This window comes from Schistocerca americana, chromosome X (assembly GCF_021461395.2).
Source record: "Schistocerca americana isolate TAMUIC-IGC-003095 chromosome X, iqSchAmer2.1, whole genome shotgun sequence".
Taxonomy (NCBI): Eukaryota; Metazoa; Arthropoda; class Insecta; order Orthoptera; family Acrididae; genus Schistocerca; species Schistocerca americana.
In genome coordinates, this window is record NC_060130.1 from 966397728 (window position 1) to 966421257 (window position 23530).

Sequence of the window (23530 nt, forward strand, 5' to 3'; positions counted from 1 at the left end):
AACCTGGATTATACAAAGTAAATTGAAGCACTTTGTATGAAAGAAATTAGTATGTCTGCTGTCTTTATGATCTCTATCATGTCCTGAAGCAACCTTTCAGTTATACTTGAAAGCATATGAAAGAGCCAGCAACTGAAGAAGCCAGCACAAAGGTAGCAAAAGTATTTTGGATCGAGAGCTTCAGAGAATCCAAGATACAGAATGTATGGCTTGCAACTGGATGCAGTTAATGTCAAAAAGAAAGATAGCAGTAAAAATCAGTTATTAGAGGTTACAACAGCTTGACTCAATCAGGAACTGGTGAAGACGTAACCTTGCATAGATCAAATGAGTGGTGTTTCTTCTCAGCAAACATCAAAAGAAAACTATACTATGATGGTATGCAAGACTATTTGTGAAATGCACTTTCACAGACAGCATATGAGCACACTGGCTCAAATGAAGAACTGTACCAATTTCCTGGTGTTACACAGGCTGATGTAGTGAAATACAAATGGAAATTAATATTTTTTGGAGTTTAGTTTTTTTATAATTTATGATATGTTTAGAGAATCTGTCATTGGCCTCTTATGCTGATGGTGCAAGTATGAAAGTCAAAACCACTCAGTAATTAGACATAATTATAGTGAAAGTAGTTTCCAGTCATTTCCGCTGGATCCTGGAGGGGGGGGGGGGGGGGGGTGACTAATATATATATATATTTATCACTATGCACAATCTTATTTGCCTTTGTCCAGTGATAGCAATATATTCATCACAACCAAATCCAAACATTCTGGTAGCATGGTCAGTTAAATCTGTACTTTTCAACTATTCACCATGGAATTAACTGTTGAGTTCTTGCTTTTTACACCAATTTCTTTGTTTAAAACTTGAGGTTGCATTAACCCTTTCACTGTGGCGTGGAGAAAGTGGTGCCAGAAACAGACTTTCTCAGGGTCAAATTTTTTCTTTTTTCCTTTTCTCTCTTTAAGTCATTAATAAGCAATTAAACACATGGCCATATGAATATAGCTCACACATATTTATTTTTAAAGTTTGACCAAAACAATTACTTATAATTTCATCCATGTACAGGTGCTTTTGGAAACAGTTAAAATATACAAAATGACATTGCACTCTGAACATTGCATCTTTCCTTCATTTTGGAGCCAACTGGTTTATTGAAACACATGCAGCAATATCTTTGATGCTTTTATTTTCCTCTAGGTATAGGTGGAACAAATTAATATGAAATGTCATATTAGCACTCATGACCAGAATGAAAAAGTACTGGGGCCTCATTGTCACTTATATCTCTGCATACATTATTGAAACTATGACCTTCATGTTCACTTTTCAGTGAGCTAAATAACTTGATTAATGTGGAAACTTCTCTTTCACTATGGCCAACATAAGACAGATGCCATTCTGGACAACTGAAAGACATGAAGCACTATTCACCTAGCTTGAAGAATCATGTGATGTTTGAATCGCAGTGCTGGTGCAAGGGATAGGCGGGGAACTATGAACTAGCCACTACAACAATCTAATGTTCTGCTTAAAAACTGGCAATTTTGTGAAACACAGGAGGAAATAACATTAAATTCAATCAACTTACAAACTTTTGTTGTATTTGAACAGATGGGTAATAAAAGTTCTCATACATGTATGGATACCGCGCACACACACATTAATGCTGTTTTTTAAGTAAAGGTAACATTCAAAGGCAAAAATCTTATCCCTCAAAAACTGTTACTTGATCCTGAACCTGAGTTGATATTTTATTTAGCTAGGAGAAAGTTACCAAGAGGTTGCAAAATGAGAAATTCGGTCTCTGTACACGTATTAGAATATAGTAGAAAATCATCATCAGCTTTTTGACCAGGTTATGAACAAGATTATGACATTCAGATGAAACAAGAAGGAAAATTAACTCACAATGAAATGTTTAACAAATGAAATAAATCATATTAAACAGTCGGTGACTGTTATCGTGAGAAAAAATTACAGCAAAAAGACCCACTGTGGAGATAGTAAGAACAGACACCACTAGATTGCAGGATGAGTGAAAATTCTACAATTGTACTGACTAGTGATTACAGTCTTTTATTTGTGTATTAGTTGCTACTTTTCATATGATCTGCATCCTACAAGATATTTCCATCAATGTTTATCTGTTGCTCAAGTACAGCAATATGGAAAGTTGGAGGATGAGCAGAACACAGCGCACTTGAGGACTATGATGAGTGTGTAGAGAGGAGTGTTGAGGAGACAGAAATTGTGCCATGCAAACATCTACTACTTTTATAAACTGCAGCTTGCCTGAATCCATTTGCACTTGCAATTGAATTGAGTTTAAAACTGAAGAAATACTCAACGATAACATACATTTTTGCAGGAGATGAAAAGTCTCGATGTGGACCAGTGACACACTTATGTGTTTCATGCAGCAATGTTGTCAATGCTCACCATGAAGTGTGACAGGAATGATTGGGGGTGTGTCAGCTGCCGGTTCTACACAGTCAATCAGAGAGTGGTGGGCAGATGATACGATTGGAAGCAAGTGTCATTGTAACATTTTCATGTCAGGATAGGAACAAAATGCTATGTGTGTTCAGCGAAAAAAAGAACAGCTGTGTTCTAGAATCCCACTGTAACCACCACCTCAGATATCAGAACATATTTGGAAGATACAGCCAAATATTTGTAACAGTGGAGATATAAGATTCACAGCTGTCCTGTTAGGATGATGACAATTATTATTATTATTATTTCTTTCCTTTCTCATACGTTATGTCTGGTTAAAAATGGAAAGGGACGCAGACCTTGATCAAGCAAGATTTCCTTTTAACTGTACAGTATATGTTACATTGCATTTAGGAACTTTCGGGTAATTGAACATGTATCAATAATTACAGATTTCTGTAGTTGTATATATACGTTTGGATGTAGCTGTATTGCGTTGATGTACTGGTGGATATTGTGTGGTATGACTCCTGTAGTTGATAGTATAATTGGTATCCTGATGCCACATGTCCTTGACTTCCTCAGCGAGTTGGATGTATTTTCTCAATTTGTCTCCTATTATCTTCTGTATATTTGTTGTATTGGGTATGGATATTTCGATTAGTTGGGTTAATTTCTTCTTTTATTTGTGAGTATGATGTCAGGTTTGTTATGTGGTGTTGTTTTATCTGTTATAATGGTTCTATTCCAGTATAATTTGTATTCATCATTCTCCAGTACATTTTGTGGTGCATACTTGTATGTGGGAAAGTGTTGTTTTATTAGTTTATGTTGTATGGCAAGTTGTTGATGTATTATTTTTGCTACATTGTCATGTCTTCTGGTGTATTCTGTATTTGCTAGTATTGTACATCCGTTTGTGATGTGATCTACTGTTTCTATTTGTTGTTTGCAAAGTCTGCATTTATCCGTTGTGGTATTGGGATCTTTAATAATATGCTTGCTGTAATATCTGGTGTTTATTGTTTGATCCTGTATTGCAATCATGAATCCTTCCGTCTCACTGTATATATTGCCTTTTCTTAGCCATGTGTTGGATGCATCTTGATCGATATGTGGCTGTGTTAGATGATACGGGTGCTTGCCATTTAGTGTTTTCTTTTTCCAATTTACTTTCTTTGTATCTGTTGATCTTATGTGATCTAAAGGGTTGTAGAAGTGGTTATGAAATTGTAATGGTGTAGCTGATGTATTTATATGAGTGATTGCTTTGTGTATTTTGCTAGTTTCTGCTCGTTCTATAAAGAATTTTCTTAAATTGTCTACCTGTATTGGCTGTGCTGTAATATTATTTGAATTTATTTGGATATTAAGTGTGGTTTCCCAATTATTCATTACTATGTTTAGGAACTGTATCAATTTATGATCTACTTTGTATATTTCCAATATTTGTAGTAACCATGAGTGGGGTACACTATCAAAAGATTTTTGGTAATCAATGTACGCGTAGTGTATTATTATTATTACTATTATTATTATTATTTCTACATGTGTTATCAAAACATCAACAATAAATAAATGGTATAAATATAGAATATGTGTATTGTTAACTTTTTACACAGAATAAAAGAATAAAAGTCTGTAATTTTCGTTAGTTGGAATGTGTTCAGGGTTGTCTTACACTAAGCTAAATACAATATTTTTCACTCTGCAGAGGAGTGTGTGTAGTTTTGAAAGTGCCTAGCAGATTAAACCATGGGCCACACTTTGAGTGAAGGAAAGGAGGGTCTTCTGTCTTCTCTATGTGCCTATCAATGACACAGCACCCCATTTAATGAGTTAATACCTTTACTTATTAAATTACTCATAATTCTATTACTAGACCCCAGATTTTCACACCCTATCAAACTGTGAAACATGCATGTATTCACACAATATATATCATTAAACATGCACAATAAAGCAGCAAAACAACAAAAATATGCAGTATTCACTTCTATATTTACTTCTTATTTCTTCTAAAACAGTAAACAGTAACCAATTTCTCCCACTTTTCCTTGCTTACCTTCATGCATTTACCAGACAGAACATTTTTGACACAGAAAATGACATTTCTATGTCACAAGAAGTGACAGATGCATATTTAGGTGAAATAATTCTGGAACAAGTCAGATCAAGCTGATACTTTTTTACACTTTTGCCACAAATTTTTTTTTTTTTTTTTTTTTTTTTTTTTTTTTTTTTTTTTTTTTTTTTTTTTTTTGTCAACTTCATGAACTAAAAATCAGGATATGATCTGATAACTTTGTTATCTTAAAAATGGCAACAAGCACTTCAACACAGGATGATTGCAAATATTTTTAATCCTTTCAATAACTGTCCGGAATTCCGCCTGTGGTTTGCAACTTTGTTATTGCCAAAAGAAAACGCACAAAACTTGATTTCGTCTTACTTCAAATCTGTTTTCTTGAATATCACTTTCGTGTCTTTAATTCAAACTGCATTAGTCACCTCAAAAGTCTACAGCCCAAAAATGAAGCAAGAACCTCCTACACAGGCCCAAACCTGATAAATTCCGACTGTAGGTGTGCTACTTATATACTGTAAATTTTAATATATTCTCTTTATTTTACCTAATTTCCTGTTCCTACACGTAACAGCAGCCCTGGATGTCCACTTACAAGCCCTGACCAATTGACCTGCTGTATGGTGTCATCGTAAGCCATATGTAACAACCCCTTCCTTCCCCCCCCCCCCCCCCCCCCCCAATCTGCAGAGCACGGGTGAAAAACAGACATTTGACGGAAGTTATGTGGACAGGCAAGAAAATACAAAGTATAGAATGCAGAGTATAATTACAAAAATTTCCTTTTGTTTATTTAATTTCTACATGTCATATCAAAATGTCAACAATAAATAAATTGGATAAATACAGAAAAGGCATAATGTTAACTTTTTAGACATATCCCTTTCATGAAGAGGAGTTTGTAAATTTGATTAGTCAGAGTGAGTTAAAAAACAAATTTTTCCCAAGAAACCACTCATAAAGGGGGGGCTCATCTTATATTCAGGGTTGTCTTATACACGAGTAAACACCGTATTTTTCACTCTGCATGGGAGTATGTGTAGTACTGAAACTTCCTAGCTGATTAAACAATGTGCCTGATTTCCTCTGAAAGCTAGCAGGCACCTCTTGTATTCTTTATGTATCTATCAGTGACTCAACACCTAAATTATTTGGTGAGTTAATATCTTCACTTATTAAATTACTCATAATGTTATTACTAGAGCCCAGATTTTCATGCACTATCAAATCGTAAAACATGCACACATTCATGCAATATCATATCATTAAATACGCATAATAAGGCAGATAAAGAATTAAAAAGTGACAGAAAATTATGTTTCTATGTCACAAGGAGACACAGATGCATATTTAGGTGAAGAAATTTTGGACAAAGTTTGATGAAGTTGATAGTTTTTTTACACTTTTGCTACAAAATATTATTTGTCTTCTTTGTAAACTCAGAATCAGGATATGATCTGATAACTTTGTTATCTTAAAATCAGCAACACCCTCTTCTCCACAGGATGATGGCAAAGATTTTTGAACCCTTACAATATCTATCTGGGACTCTACCTGTGAATTGCAACTATGGTATTTCCATAGGAAAATGCACAAAATTTGATTTGATGTGAATCTGGCCTTGGCTCATATCTGTTTCCTTGAATATCACTATCATGTCTTTAATGTAAACTGCGTTAGTGACCTCAAAAACCTATAACCTAAAAATGCAGCAAAAAACCTACATTGCAGTACCTTAAGGCTTTGCAGTAGAATGAAACAAAGAGATGTCAACTTCAATAGATCTGTAGAAATTCAATGTCTCTTACTGACAACGTAATCAAAATTACCACAGTAAAAGATGGCAGCATTAATCCAGGTACCCCACCTGGTTAAAAAAGGTTGTAGGGGCACAGCTAAATCTGGAAGAATATCTCTAAATCCAGCAATGTGGACAAGTGCTTTCTAGAGTACCTTCAATTGGAAAAATGGCAGCATATAACTTAATGCTGTCAGCAGTTTCAAACCATTGTATTTTGTGCATCAATTTTCATTGTTTGTATCATTTTTTGTAATAGTGTATTCACACAATCAAATTTTAGACTACCATTTAAGCTACATGATGTCGCACATGGGCCAGCCATGTTAGACACTTCAAGTTATGATAAAAATATTTAATAGCTTTCCCAGCCTTCATCACATATGGAGCAGCATTGTGCAACGACAATATTAATAATACCCTATTTTAATTTAATTATATTTGCACAAAGTATACCGACTTCTAGTGACAACTACCGAGCTAAAGTAGGGGACTTGAGCTCAGTATGAAGTTCACAAACTGCTACAATTCCGCAGAATTGCTTATGTTCTACACCTTGGCGTAGTTCATATGAATAAATCTATAAAAGATGGTGTCATGCACGTTACTTAAAAACATACACAAAGGTCAAAAAATGTGATATAACACGCATTACAAGTGCCTCAATTCATACCATCTTCAAAATATACATTTACGCAGTATATGGCCACACATGCAAAAATTCATGCAACTTGTGTTTACACAGAAATCTGGACTCTAGTTATTATACACCTGCCTTGGAAAGTGAATAGCTCTCACAGATTCATAATAATTTGAAATAAAATCATCTGAATAACCAGGAACTTTCACATGCGTGCTTTGTAGCTACAGAATTAATTAATGCTGACTCCCAAACTACACATTCATTTCTTCCTAACAATTCAATTATGACAAAAATCAAACAATCCCATTAAGAAGTATAACTAATATTTGACTGAATCTGAGAAAAATTATAGCTGCACACTATACAAAGCACAGTTCACAGCATTACCTTGTCAATATTTACAGAACTCTCATAAGCAAAAAACTGATTGCAACCATGACTACAGCATAGGTATAGTGAATATATACCTGATTCATTGTGGTCACTGTGCCACCAGCTGGGTTTAAAATATTTCTTCTGCCTAGCTGATTCAGCATATGGTTCACCTGTTAGAAAATACAACACTGGTCAATGTAACTAAGCAGCTATCAAGAACGTTTTGTAGCTTTTGTAAACAAAGGAAAGGAAAAGAATGCAATATCATAGCCATGTGATTGGCAGAAATGTACAGTACCTGGTGCAATTTATATAAATTAGGATTATGAACACCAAATCATGACCATCATCATCATTATCATCATCATCATCATCATCTACTACAGGTTGATTATAATTAAAGTTAAGCTTTCAAAATGCTGCAGAAATTACACCACTGGTCAGAGTGATGCCAAATTGCAATGGAATTTTATCGGAGAAGAGGGAAAACATATAGCAGAAGAAAAAAATAGTGTGAAAATTGATCAATAGATGGCACTGTATGCTACAATACGTCAATGAAAACACCTGTCATGTGCACGGCCCACTGAAGTTGGTACAAACACGACGGGTACATGGTTTTTCCTCCTTTCACATGTACGATGTTCGATATGACTGTCTCAATGTAGGATCATGGCACACATCGCTCTGCAGAAGTTCCAGATTCTGAAGGGTTTGAAAAAATGCTTTGGTCTGATGACTGCCGTGGGTCTGGTGGAGTGCAACGTGGTAGAGGGAGGAAATGAATTGATTTGATGTCAGTGGAAGCAGTAGTCACAGCAATGCAATGATTGGTGGTATACAAACATGTAGTGCAAGGAGAATTGCCCAAACGCTGGACATACAAATGAGCACGGTGCGTAATATCTTATGAAACAACCTTCTGCGCTATTCATTAGAAATTATCCATGTGCACGAGGTACTTCCTGTTGACTGGCCTTTGCTTTAGAATTTCTTGCTCACATGGAAGTGGACAATGATAGGCTGTGGAAGATTTTATGGACAGACAAAGCCCACTTCCATCTGACAGGATATGTGAATACACAGAATTGTCGAATATGGGCAACAGAAAATCCACACGCAAGTCAACTAGTACCACTTCGTCATGAAATGGTCACTGTGTGGTGAGGGTTTATGGCATGATTTACCATAGCGCCATATTTTTTTGAAGTGACAAGAGCTTACCATCACTGGTAAGTGCTATGAGTGTCTTTTGTGCAATGATGCCATTCCAGCTCTCCAAAAGTGTGGATGGGATCATTTTTATGCTATATGGCACACCTCCACACATTGCAAATCCAGTTAACCAGCCGCTGAAGAGTTATTTCAGAAATGCTAGAACCATCAGTTACCATTGCGCTACAGCCTGGCCGTACCGATCATCTGATTTTCATCCGTGTGACTTCTAGCTGTTGTGCTCTCTGAAAGATGATGAGTTCAGTGTTCTGATTGCAAACTTAGCCACACTGAAGGAATGCATTGTGGATTACATCCTGAACGTGATCCCCGGGAACACTTCCATCAGTTGTGGAACATGCTGTTTCTCAATTTGAACTTGTTGCAGAAAACGGTGATCAGCATTTTGAACATGTTTTGTACCAGACACACAAAAATTAATAATCCAATTTGATTTTGATTCATGCTTTCCATGCAGTTTTTGGCCTCAGAACAGTTAAAAACCGATTTTCTCCATCTTATATGATATGACCTTGCCATGGTTGATGGTCTTACATAACTAACAGTATCACACCTGTAGGCCCATGCACACTGAGTAGTACAGTTTGTTTAACATCAAACGTACACCTTAGGCATTTTTGTATAACTCATTTGTCATTTGCAGTAGAGAATCATTAAATTATGATGCTTACAGTGCCATCTATTGCTACATTTTGTAACTATTTATTTTCTTCTGCCATGTATTTTCCCCCTTCTCCAATAATATTCTGTTGCAATTTGATGGCATTCTGACCAGTGGTGTTATTTCTGCAGCAGTTTGATTATAATAATCCTGTACTACATTTCTATTCAGTTAAGAGCAATCTAGTGCATCATCACAATTACAAATACCCAGTGAAGTAGGTAACACTGTGGTTTTCATAAAGATGAAGTAGTGCACAAGTTGATGAGGCTATAGACCCATTGTTAGTGAGAAACTTCCCTTTGTCCATTTCTTCATGCTCTGCCAAAGACTACAACAACCATTTAATTAGACAGCGCTATCTTCCACATATCATGCCATCTGTCTCTAGGGTACAAGGGTTCAGGACAAAGTTTCGTATTCTGGTGAAAAAGTCTAGAAAACATTATCAGTGGATATCAGGCAGGAAACTGAACATTGTCAGTTATTTAAGAACAAAGTAAAAGAATGTTGGATTAACCACTATTACTACAACTTATCAAAACACTTGCCCTCAAGAATTTGATTCTGTACAACTCAAATAATTGTGTTAGACTGATCTTGATGTTGTCAGTAAAAGGAAAGCTGACAAGGGTCTGTGTAAAATTAGATAAATGCCTTGTTTGAATTATTAAATAGTGACGGGTCCTTAGTACTATTAGGGGTAGAGATGCAAGTAGGAGGAGGGGGGATGAGAACTAATCTACAATTAATTACCATAACTGTACATGTGAATAGATTAGGTCTAGTCATAGTTTGCTGTCAGTATATGTAACTACCAGCATTGGATCCATCAGTATGAAACACACATGTGTACTTGTAGGCTGCCACATTTCCAGACTGCTGGCAACAAAATCACAGATATGTAAGGTAAACTGTTTAATTACAACCATTACCAAACTGTATTTGTTGTCAACCACATCTCGGACAGCTGCCACAGTCATACATGTCACCAGTCTTGCCACTGGAGGACCAAGCGGCACTGCAATTAGTGCTCTTCGGGCCGTAGCGCAGATGGTGATTGCCACTCCCTCAATCATGGCTCTCATTGCCCAGTGCTGTCATACACACACACTTGTGTACAAGTCTTCACCCTGAGTGCTGTCCGTGTTCACCACAGTAGCTGCTGATGGAATATTTCTGAGGGAAGGTATTTATCATACAAATGTAACCCACCCCCTTTCTCTCTCTCTCTCTCTCTATCTCTCTCTCTTCTCTCTCTTGCCATACATGGCAACCCTTGCGGGGAATATTTCTGAAGTTGAAGTGCTTTCAAATGAAGAGGCTAAATTTTATGCTTTTATTAACAAGAACTGTGAACTGTACCCAATTAGCGAACTGTGGAAGGACTGTGTACATGTGAACTGTAAATGGCTAGAGAACTGGATGAGAACTGTGATAAATAGATAATAAACTGTGTTTGAATTGTTATTGAGGTTTTGTTGAACTATAATAATTTATGACACTAAATCATATTTTTTGTTGCTATGAAAGTGATGTTAGTGTAAACCGTGAATAGGAAGTGCTGAAGAACTATGAGAATAAAAATTAATGTTGTGTGCATGGTCAACGGGATTATATTGTAAATCATCACTTAAAGATTTGTCATACTACAAAATGGTGCAGCGTGCATAGCAGCATGATACATCCATGGACAACATGTGCAGTGACAGCACATAGTGGTGAGTGCAGTTAGCAGTATAGGGCACATCTGATGTGTCTGTTTCAGCACACAACAACAGTGGAATTGCAGCTAGGGGTGCAGTCAACAGCTGTGAGAATCAGCAATAATATGTCAAGGAAGAAAAGTAGAGTAAATTTTATTCTTGCACATAGCAGTCTAAGATTTGTAATTGGAACACCAGTATGAGAAAGATATCTGGGTAAAAGAAGTGAAATGTAATCTTGGCAGTACAAAAGGAATTCACACAGCAGTAGGGACGATTTGGTGAGTCAGATACTAATAAATGGTAGTGAAATCAGATATGGGTTTAATTTTATGTCAAATTCAGTCAAAAATAATTTTAGTAAAAACATAGATTCAGACTTTGGTGCTAAATCTGAAATAGAGAATTAAAAAACCAATGATCTCACTGAGAATTTTGAAGCAGCCACAAATAAATTTCAATCGTAATGTAGAATTAATTAATACTGAAGACAATAAAAATATAGATTTAGTGGCAAACAATGACAATGTAAACCCAGGATGTGTAGTACCTAGTCAGAATGAAGTGATTGATTGGAATGATGATATCAGAGAAAATGACTCTGACGTCAACATTACTAATGAGCCAACAGATGAGTTACATACATTAAGTTATCATACAGCATCAGCTGACACGTTATCAATTCAGTATGATTATCAGTATACGAAGTCTACACTAAAATTAATTTTGCAAGAACAAAAAGTAGAACAAAAGAAAACAGATAATGGATTAAAGGAAATTAATTTGGGAACAGCACAACTTAATTCTAAGTTTGATGCACTGGAACAAAAGGTTATAATCCTTGAAGTGAAAACTGAAGGATGCTGCAAGAAACTAGATTATGAAACACAAGAATGGGGTAAGAAATTAGAAGTTTGTAAGTCAGAAATTAATATGTAGATTGAACATGAAATCAAGGATTTGCAGGATCAAAATGGAGTAACACAAACAACAATTAATGGCATTAGTAACATAAAGCAAGAGCAAAGCAAATCCATCAAAGCATGTAGTGAGAAACACAGACTATACTGTAATAATTTATAAAGTATCAAAATTGACCATGAAATACTTAGTCATAATATTTCACATGCAGAATCTTCTTGTAAAGGCAACACAAGTGTGATTCAGGGAAAACTGAGAACAATACAGCAAAAAGCACTTGCTGAGATGCAATACAAAACAGAAAATGAAGGTAAACAAAAGTCCAAATTTGGTGTGAACAAGAAATAAAAAAACATATTGTTCATGTATGTGACATAGAAAATCACGCCAGTGTGTATAAATTGCACCATTTCTCTCGTAAGAGAACTATACACTCAGTAGCCTTCATTAGACAGTTTGAGGGTACCTTGCCTGGAAACACAGTAGAACAACAAAAAATCAAACTCGTAGTGGGTTTGAAGGAGAAGTAAAATCATGGGGAACAGGGGTCAGCAACACATGTAAATCATATAAAGAATTTGTTGAAGCATTCTTGAATAAATCTTGCAGCACACTAAACAGAGTGAGGGGTGAAGAAGTTGCACAAAAAAGGTTATGGGGTGAAAAAGGAGTAAGGTACTTGGGCTGGGAAGGGAAAATTGGTACAGCTGATTCATGAAAGTATACGGGGTGGATCTCAGGCCACACATGGTCAAATACCTGTTGTTATAGGTAGGAAAAGTAGGTCTATTGTTGGATAAATCCAGACAACAGGTTCCCCTGCCTGTAAAGTGTCTCCAGGACTTTAAAAAATGCTGAAACTATCACTCACAAGACAGATTTTAACACCTCAAATTTCATATACAAAAGATGTCACAAAGAAAAACAAACCATTGGAAAGAGTAACATGGGGCATTTCACAGACTTTACAATCCTCCATCAAAACATGCAATCAATAAAAAATAAATTACAACAATTAGAAGTTGAGCTCCAATCTCTAAACTGCACAGTAATTTGTATTACGGAGCACTGGTGTAGAGACACAGAAAACCAACATGTATTATTATCACTGTATGAAAAGGCAAATTCTTAATGCAGAACTATCTCAAGGGGTGGAGGAGATGCATTTATATCAGTAAAGGAACACAGTTCAAATCAAGACATGACTTCAGTACAGTAAGGTAAGACAAACTCTTTGAAATATCAGCTATTGAATAAACAGGGCTTGATATCACCAAAACATTAATCATTTTGTGTGTATATAGATCTCCCAGTGGTAGTGTGGGGACTTTTTTCAATAAGTTAACAGAAGTTCTAGATAAATTCTCAAGTATAAAGGTCAACATAATTCTGTGTGGGGACATCAACATCAACACTAATACCATAAATGAATCCAGCAGCACCTTCATAAACATCCTTGAAAGTTTTAGCTTCTCCCTATTGGTCAATAGTGCAACACGGGTCAAAATGACAACTTAAACAGTAATTGACTATGTGGCCACAAATATGGAAAGGGAAATATAGGAAGTAGCTGTAAAAGGTCTCTGACTATTAGATCATCTCAGTCAAATAACAACAGTAAAATCAGGCATCAAATCATTCCCTAAACTACAAACCTACAAACGACATCCATCAGAAATCAAAATAAAAGATTTTTCAAAAGAACTAGAAAAGTAAAGCTGGGATGAAATTCTCTACATTCTCCACATTGTTCAAATTCAACTTTGAAAAGGCATTTCCAAAGGTATGCATGTCTGTATCAGCATCTCACAAAAGCAGGTATTAAGAAGTCCTTCCAAACACTTAAACACCTCAGTTCCATGAAAAAGATTCACAATGATCCAGAATTCTTAAATTTCTATCATAGATACAAAAATACCTATAGGAAGATGCTGATTGCTGTAAAAAAGTCATTTAATGACAAAATAATATACAATGCAGAGAATAAAAGCAAACCAGTCTGGGATGTTATAAAAAAGTGAATGGGGAGAGGAAAACAACCGCAGAATAACATACTGTTAAGGGAGGGGGATAAGGTAATAAATGATCCACAACTCTTAGTAAATTATGTAAACAAGCATTGTTCAAGTATTGCAGAGAAGTTACAGCAAAACTTCCCCAAAACAAATAAAACACCAGTAAATAATAATGCACTAAGTACAATGATGTTACTTCAAACCACAGATAATGAAGTCAATAAAATTGTTCAAAAAATAAAAAATAAAAAGTCAGTAGTCTTAGATGAAGTACCAATGTGTGTACTGAAACACTACATAGGGACTATAAAAGGCCCCTTAACAAAAATAATAAATGAATCCCTTCACATCAGCGACATTTCCAGAGCAGTTAAAACATGCAAGAGTTGTACCTCTGTTTGAGAAAGGTAATACAGAATACATAGTAAATTACTGGTCCATTTCCCTGCTGTCAGCATTCTCAAAAATAATAGAAGCAATTATGAAAGACAGATAAATGAATTACCTGAATAAATACAATCTTTTAAGCAAATCACACTTTGGTTTCCAAAGTGTCAAAAATACAGTCAGCGATAGTGGAATTCACAAAAGTTGCACTTGATGCTCTTGATAAAGATGAGTGTGTCACAGGCATATCTTTGGCTCTTTCTAATATGTTTAACACAGTCGACCACAAGATTCTATTAAATAAATTAGAAGCATTAGGAATAAGAGGGGTAGCTAATGACTGGTTTCGGTCATACCTAACAGTAAGGGTACAAAGAGTAGAGGTAACACATAATTCAAATAGATCTAAAAAGTTACTGAAACTCTTATCAGAATCAAAATACATTAATGACTTTTCCAGTAGTGTTACTCATGGTGAAAAAATTCTCCTCACTGATGACAGCAATATTATAGTCACTGAGAAAACAAGAGAACTCCTTGCCGAGAAAGCAAATGAAACTCTCAAGGAAGTTTATGATTGGTCAAGAAGCAATAAAGTGACATTGAACATAAAGAAAACTAATGCCATGAATTTCAGTTTGAAGAGGAAAAATGACAATGTTAAATTAAATGTAGATGGCACCTCCATAGGCTGTGTAACAAATGCAAAATTTCTAGCAATGCATACTGATTCTCAGTTGAAATGGTGTGAACACACAAAGGTACTTGCAAACAGAATGTTATCTGCATGTTATACCCTTAGAATCCTATCATCAGTGTGTAACATGCAGTGTCTTTTACTTACATATTATACATATGTACATTCAGTTCTTTGCTACGGCATTCTGTTTTTGGGGAACAAATGCACAAAATATGAACACAATTTTCCAACTCCAGAAATGAACCATAAGGATAATAACCAAAAATACTTGTCAAGCTCATTGTAAAGATCTCTTCAAAACACTGGGGATTTTAACTGCTCCATGTGAATACATTTATCAGTCAGCTGTACACATCAAAAATAACATTGGTAATTACTGCATAAACAGCTCTGTCTATGACCTTGCAACAAGGGATAGACTCAACTTACATTTACAAGAAAAAATAAACATAAAACTCAAAACAGCATTTTATACCATGGAACAACACTGTACAATAAATTACTAAAAGAGATTAAAGAAATTGCAAAAATTCACTTATTTAAAAAGGCAGCGAAAAAGTACCTGCTATGCAATAAATTTTATACATTGAAGGTTTACTTGGATAAAACAGAGTAGGTGTCTTATAAAAAAAGTTATACAAATAAACAATACAAATAATAATAATAATAATAATTATTATTATTATTATTATTAGTAGTAGTAGTAGTATTATAATGATTATAAAACATGCAACATTCCAGATAACACCTTCACTTTATGCTTTTTTTCCCTTCGTTTTTTCCTTTCTAGAAATCCTAACCCCCAAGCTATGCATAGCACAATCCTTCCACCTCTTCCTCTGTCTGAACTCAACATCTCACTCATTATGGAGAGATGCTGAATCAGATTTCCAGGACAGCAAATGGGAAGTAGTGGTACAGGAAATGGCCCAGAGATACCCAGTGTGTGTGTGTGTGTGTGTGTGTGTGTGTGTGTGTGTGTGTGTGTATGTGTGTGTCTAGCGAGTGAAGTGTTATGAAACAATGTGTGTATAGTGTGAGCAGTGACTGATAGTGTGATATGAGTGAACAGTGTGGCATTACATTATTAAATAAGTTATTTGTAAGAAAGTATTGTATACCAGGAGTCAATCTAATGATTGCCTCTAACTAGAAGCCTGTAAATATATGTGTATATGAATTAGCTTATTTTAAATTGATCTAAACTTTAAATACTTTTTTGACGTGATCTACATACTTGTAAAAAGAGATCTACAGAGGAATAAAGCTGATACTACCACTACTTCAACTATTACTACTACTACTACTAAGATCCCGTGCTAATGTTCAATATACCAATAAACACAGACTGCTATCAAGAAATGGTCAAAAGTATACTGCATTCGGCTATGGGAGACGAAGTGATCTGTTCACTTCTAAGAAGCATCTTATGGGGGTAGATTAGGTGGCTGCTTTTGAGAAAGTTGTGAATGAAGCACCTCATTCCATCACAGAAAAACCACCACAAAAAATTTTAGATGAAATATCAATCAATGACATGACATAATATTATGACTACTAACCCTAAGGGGGCAATAAAGTTCTTTGTATTGATATGTAATTGATGGTTACCAGGTGTTCAAGTTAAATGTCTGTTTCCTGCCGTTAGTTCTTCCACTTCTTTCATTCAGAACTATATCTGTCCTCTTTAACATTCTTCACTATTATGGTTAAGATGAGAATATTTCTTTGTACCGAATGCGAAAACAAATTAACCATGCAGAACAAACATCTGTACAGGGTGGCAACCAGTCAAGGAATATTTTAGGGAATTGATTTTAAAAATTTTATTTAGAAGTCCCCAGCCAAATCTGTACAAGTTTTCTCCCACAGCAACTTATGCTGTGCCTACGTGCCAAGTTGCCTGCCTTTCAGAACAAAGGCAGTCTGTCCACTTAAAGCTGCTGACAAGAGACACCCTCAGCACTCTGCTGAAACTGCTAGTGAATTCACGCCATCAGTTTTAGCCAATAGTATGCATGGGATACAGGCCAAGTGTAAGGATGCTGGAGCATTCTGCAGTGCAGAAATCCAAAACAGACATCTTTCTTGGTAGGCAAGCCTCTGGCTCTGCGTTTCATAACCGGCCACCAACATAACTTAACATGAACCGCCTCCTCATCCACTGCCCATTTATTTAGTTGTTCGTCTTCACAGACTGGCCGAAACCTGGTACCTTCCTCCTTAGGCATGTTCTTTGTATACTATACATTTGAATATATTCTATTTAGTTACTTAATTTCCTGTTCTGTCATTTAACAGTAGCCCTGGATGCCCACTTGAAAGACCAGATCATTCAACCTCCTGTACATCATAGTCATAAGCTGTATGTAACAACCTCTTCCCTCTCCCTCCTCATGTACTTTGGTATCAGAAATGTGATTCATTCCCACCGATCGGTCCATAGGTCAGCTGTTTACTTTTTGTTCATATTAGATATTGTGTGGCCTTTGTTCATATTTGATATTGTGTGGTCAGTCAGAACTCACGGCTGTTATTCTGCTGTGAGCTGAGCCTGGGTGCTGCAGTGCATCGGATACAATGCCACACCAGATACTGCATCTGCACATACCAGTGTCGGGGGCAATGTGTACTGCCACCCTGTCGCAGCACACCGCTCCAAAATGTGCGCACTGACTACACTGAGCTGCGTCTCAATGCACAAGTACATGTTGTGAGAATGGCGGCCCCATTTGACTGTCGCTTCCATTAAACCTGTTTACTGTAGTAAATTTCTTATACATGTTTTAAACTCTGTTGTTGTTGTTGTTGTTGTGGTTGTTGAAGTATTTCATACTTAGTTCTAGTGATGAGAAGTTTCTTAAGATATATTTTTGAGAGTTTTCTATTAATCTCCAGGGATGTGCAGATAGCACATCGTATTTGATAAGCACAGAGTCCCCAGCTGTTCATGACACTTTTTTTCCATTCTATTTTCATGTCATGATCCATTCTATTTTTTTCTTCTGTCTGTAAGCATCATTTCTGTGCTCTCTGATGAAAGTAGGCTCCTATTCCTTGCTCCACAGATGTGAGCACCTTAAGGGCTCTATAGACCCTATGCCTCCAAACTGCACCCGCAAGGTTTCCGAAATCATTGGCACACTAAATCTTTTTACATTGATGGGCATTTGTTTTTATTGAAAGACCAGGCACAGATGTAAAAACAGCGTCTACACCTTGTAAGAAATGTGACAAACCATGGAGTCTAATGATCCTGTATTGTCTATCAGTTTACTACTGGTATTAGGCGACTTGAGACCCCAAATGCACACACAGTCACAATTATACAATGAGCACTTGTGTTGCGAAAGCTGATAGGATGCAGTGTGACATGCTAGATTGCGGAACGAAAGGAATGAACTTTTTCCGCCTTCTCTTTCTCTTGTTTCTGCATCTCTCTACTTTCTCTTTGCTGACTTTTTATTCCTTTTCTGTCGATGCCTTCTGTTTTTCATAAGTGGTAGCTTCTTGTCTGGTTAACTCAATGCACAGAACAAAAATGTATTAAGTTATGTACCGTAACAAGAGTTCTAATGAATGATGATGAATTGATCTGTTGTACCCCTGTAAGTTGATAAGAGAGGATATGATAACTTGTGGCTGTTATCTCCCAGAGGGTAATGAATTTTTGTTCATATGAGGAGATGTAAGAAATTGTTTTATTTAGGTTACTTGTGAGCGGACAAGAGGTCCTGTCATTCCATGTGATCAAAGGCAATTACGTATAGGGAAGAGTTCTTCTGCCAGCTGTTTCAAGTGATGTTATTTCTGTTGTACAGATAATGTTTTGTTGTGGAAGCTGAGAAGGATAAAGTAAATGCTAATTATGTTGCTAATTTTATGACAGAAGATGATTCAGTGATGTTAAATTGTCTCTTTTATGCTGCCACACCAACAGGTCAGAGCAGAACCGTTAACCATGATTCATTTTACCATGCAGTCAGCTTCCAGTTGAGATAATGTTTTCAGACTCATTTAAATTGCAGGTTATGTTACCAGTGAATGATTACTAAACAGATACCACATGGTGCAAACCCTTGGACTGCCACAGGTGTCGCCTTGTGATAAGCCAGCCACATCCCAGCACGCTACCACTTTTCTTATCCTACTTCATCTTGCCTGTCATAATTAAGTCTAATTTTCATATTATGGTACGATTTATAAGTAACAAACTGCATAGCTTTTCAGTGACAATGCACTGAGAGTATTACATAGAGTATAAATATTAAGTGGTTGTCATATTGCAGTGGTACCAGTTGAGTCTAACAGCAGATTGGGTTTCACTAGACATGACCTGCACCTCAATAGCTATGGGAAGGGGAAGTTGGAAAAGCTTATAGGTGACAGTGTAGTGAGTGGTGGCAGGATTGCTCATGGAAGAATGACTGTAGTAGTTGGTGTTAGAACTGCACCTTTTTTAGATTGAAGTCAGCTCATAGGTATACCTGCTAAAAGGAAGTCCCTCTAGCAAAGGAATCACCTTCAGAGAATCACAGATATCCAAGTAGAGAAGAATTAGCATATTTCATCAAAATATAAGAGGTATTAAAGATAAAGTTAGTGAACTGCTTATATATGTTGGCTGTGAAATTATTGGTATGTTGTAGCACCACTTAAATAATTTGACAATTCTGAGGCTTCCTTTACCAGGATACAGATTCGCTGGCTGTTGGCTGTTTTTCAAGGAGTTCCTTGTGGGGTGGGGCAGTGGCTATTTACGTAAAAAACAGTATTCCATTTCAATTCGTAGATGTATAATGGCACTGCATTGAACAGGTATTTGAATGTTGTCCAAGGGCAGTTGAACTCAGAAAAACGTAACTTGTAATTGTTGTTGTTTATAGGTCTGCTAACTCTGACTTCTGAGAATTTCTGGTCAAGCTACAGGTGGTTCTTGATTCACTTTATATAAAGTACCTCAAATTAGTTATATGTGGTGACTTCAATATTAATTTTGTATATGATGGTGCGAGAAAAAGGATGTTGGTAGATCTCATAAATTCATATGATCTGATGCAGACTGTGGTTTTCCCAACCAGGGTGCAGGGGAACAGTAGCAGAGCCATACAATTTATTTTTATTAATTTTTCTTTACTAGATGGGCAATCTCTTAGTAAAAGGGTGAATGGCCTTTCAGACCATGATGCACAAATTATGACACTAAAAGGCTTTTGCACTCAAACAAACATTACATATAATTACAAACCATGTAGGAAAGATACTCCAATGGTAAAAGAGTGTTTGTCAAACCTCGTTAAGGAACAAGAGTGGCAGGGTGTTTCTAATGCCGATTACATAGATGACAAATGTTAACACTTACCTTAACACATTTCTCATGCTATTTGAGAGCTGCTTTCAATTAGTGTGTTCTAAACATAGTATTAGAAGTAAAAGGCAGCCTGGGTAGCTGACTAGTGGGAAAAGCATATCATGTAGAACAAAGTGGGTTTTATATAAAAATGTTAGAAATAGTCACAATCAAGCAACAGTAGCTCATTACAAACAGTATTGTAAAGTGTTTAAAATGTTATTAGGAAGGCAATGACTATGTGGCATGCAAATAGCATAGCTAATTCACGGGATAAAATTAAAACCATATGGTCAGTTGTGAAGGAAGTGTCTGGTCAGCAGCACGAGGTTGACAGTATAAACTCAGTTTTTAGTAAACATATTTCTGTTACTGGTAAGTCAGATATATGTAAAGTGTTTAACAATCATTTTCTGACCACTGCTGGTGAATTTAAAAAAAAACATAACATCTACACGGAATCATATTACTCTCTCGGAAAATGCCTTTCTGAGACTAATGTTTGAAATACTTAGCCATATTTGTAATTTTTCCTTTAAGAATGCTCAGTTTCCTGAATGACTGCAGTTCTCGGTAGTAAAGCCACTTTTTATAAAGGGAGAAAGGGGTAATGTAAACAATTTTAGACCTATTTCTATGCCATCAGTGTTTGCTTAGATTATTGAAAAGGTTGTGTATGTAACGATAATTTATCATTTTATATCACATAATTTGCTATTAAATGTACAGTTTGGCTTTATAAGTGATTCACAATTGAAAATGCTGTATTCTCTTTTCTCTGTGAGGTACTGGATAGATTAAACAAAAGATTTCAAAAGCTAAGCATCTTTTTTTATTTAACTAAGGCGTTTGATTGTGCTGATCACAACATATTGCTCCAGAAGTGGGACCATTACGGAATACGGGGAGTAGCTCACAATTGGTTCACCTCCTGCTTTATCAACAGAGAGCAAAAGGCCTTTATTCACAGTGATGAAAATGGCTGTGATGTGGGGCATAGTAAAATGGCGGGTACCCCAGGGATCAGTGTTGGGGCCAGTTCTGATCCTTATTTACACAAATAATATGCCCTTTAGTATTACAGGGAATTCTAAAATACACACCTGGAAATTGAAATAAGAACACCGTGAATTCATTGTCCCTGGAAGGGGAAACTTTATTGACACATTCCTGGGGTCAGATACATCACATGATCACACTGACAGAACCACAGGCACATAGACACAGGCAACAGAGCATGCACAATGTCGGCACTAGTACAGTGTATATCCACCTTTCGCAGCAATGCAGGCTGCTATTCTCCCATGGAGACGATCGTAGAGATGCTGGATGTAGTCCTGTGGAACGGCTTGCCATGCCATTTCCACCTGGCGCTTCAGTTGGACCAGCGTTCGTGCTGGACGTACAGACCGCGTGAGACGACGCTTCATCCAGTCCCAAACATGCTCAATGGGGGACAGATCCGGAGATCATGCTGGCCAGGGTAGTTGACTTACACCTTCTAGAGCACATTGGGTGGCACGGGATACATGCGGACGTGCATTGTCCTGTTGGAACAGCAAGTTCCCTTGCCGGTCTAGGAATGGTAGAACGATGGGTTCGATGACGGTTTGGATATACCGTGCACTATTCAGTGTCCCCTTGACGATCACCAGTGGTGTACGGCCAGTGTAGGAGATCGCTCCCCACACCATGATGCCGGGTGTTGGCCCTGTGTGCCTCGGTCGTATGCAGTCCTGATTGTGGCGCTCACCTGCACGGCGCCAAACACGCATATGACCATCATTGGCACCAAGGCAGAAGCGACTCTCATCGCTGAAGACGACATGTCTCCATTCGTCCCTCCATTCACGCCTGTTGCGACACCACTGGAGGCGGGCTGCACAATGTTGGGGCGTGAGCAGAAGACGGCCTAACGGTGTGCGGGACCGTAGCCCAGCTTCATGGAGACGGTTGCGAATGGTCCTCGCCGATACCCCAGGAGCAACAGTGTCCCTAATTTGCTGGGAAGTGGCGGTGCGGTCCCCTACGGCACTGCGTAGGATCCTACAGTCTCGGCGTGCATCCGTGCGTCGCTGCGGTCCGGTCCCAGGTTGACGGGCACGTGCACCTTCCGCCGACCACTGGCGACAACATCTATGTACTGTGGAGACCTCATGCCCCACGTGTTGAGCAATTCGGCGGTACGTCCACCCGGCCTCCCGCATGCCCACTATACGCCCTCGCTCAAAGTCCGTCAACTGCACATACGGTTCATGTCCACGCTGTCGCGGCATGCTACCAGTGTTAAAGACTGCGATGGAGCTCCGTATGCCACGGCAAACTGGCTGACACTGACGGCGGCGGTGCACACATGCTGCGCAGCTAGCGCCATTCAACGGCCAACACCGCGGTTCCTGGTGTGTCCGCTGTGCCGTGCGTGTGATCATTGCTTGTACAGCCCTCTCGCAGTGTCCGGAGCAAGTATGGTGGGTCTGACACACCGGTGTCAATGTGTTCTTTTTTCCATTTCCAGGAGTGTATTTCTGTTTGCTGATGACACTAGCTTTGTAGTAAAGGATGCTGTGTACAACCCTGGCTCGATATCAAATAGTGCAGTTCATGACATAAGTTCATGGCTTGTAGAAAATAAACTAACCCTAATTCACAGTAAGACTCAGTTTTTATTTCACATTATGGGTATATGATTAGTGAAATTGAACAGTTCAGATTGCTAGGTGTTCAGATAGATAGTAAACTGTCGTGGAAATCCCATTTTCACGATCTTTTTCAAAGGCTTAATGCTGCCTTTTTACTTTCTGAACGATATCTGAAATAAGGATCATTCAACATGAAAATTAGTCTACTTTGCTTATTTTCATTTGGATGTCATATGGTATTATATTTTGTGGTAACTCTTCCGATTCTCAAAGTATATTTTTGGCTCAGAAATGGATAGTTTGGGCAATAAGTGATGTAAGTTCGCGAAACTCTTGTTGACCCATGTTCACTAGTCTGGCAATTCTGACATTGGTGTCTGATTGCTGTCAGCTTACCCCCAAGAAATAGCAGCTTTCAATCATTTAATACTAGGAAGAAATACAATCTGCATTTGCATTGCACTTCTTTAACTTTAGTGCAGAAAGGTGTGCAGTATACTGCTGCATCCATTTTCAATAAGCTACCACAAGAATTCAAAAATCTTGACAGTAATCCACACCCTTT

The 23530-nt window shown here is 37.3% G+C and overlaps 1 protein-coding gene across 1 annotated transcript in view; it reads right to left on the reverse strand.

The window, feature by feature from the left end:
• Positions 1–23530, reverse strand: part of LOC124555342 — an 856442-nt gene that overhangs the window by 364586 nt on the left and 468326 nt on the right. The window contains exon 20 of the mRNA XM_047129223.1: positions 7443–7520. Within this exon, the coding sequence (XP_046985179.1) occupies positions 7443–7520 (78 nt within the window). The remainder of the gene's footprint in view (positions 1–7442; positions 7521–23530) is intronic.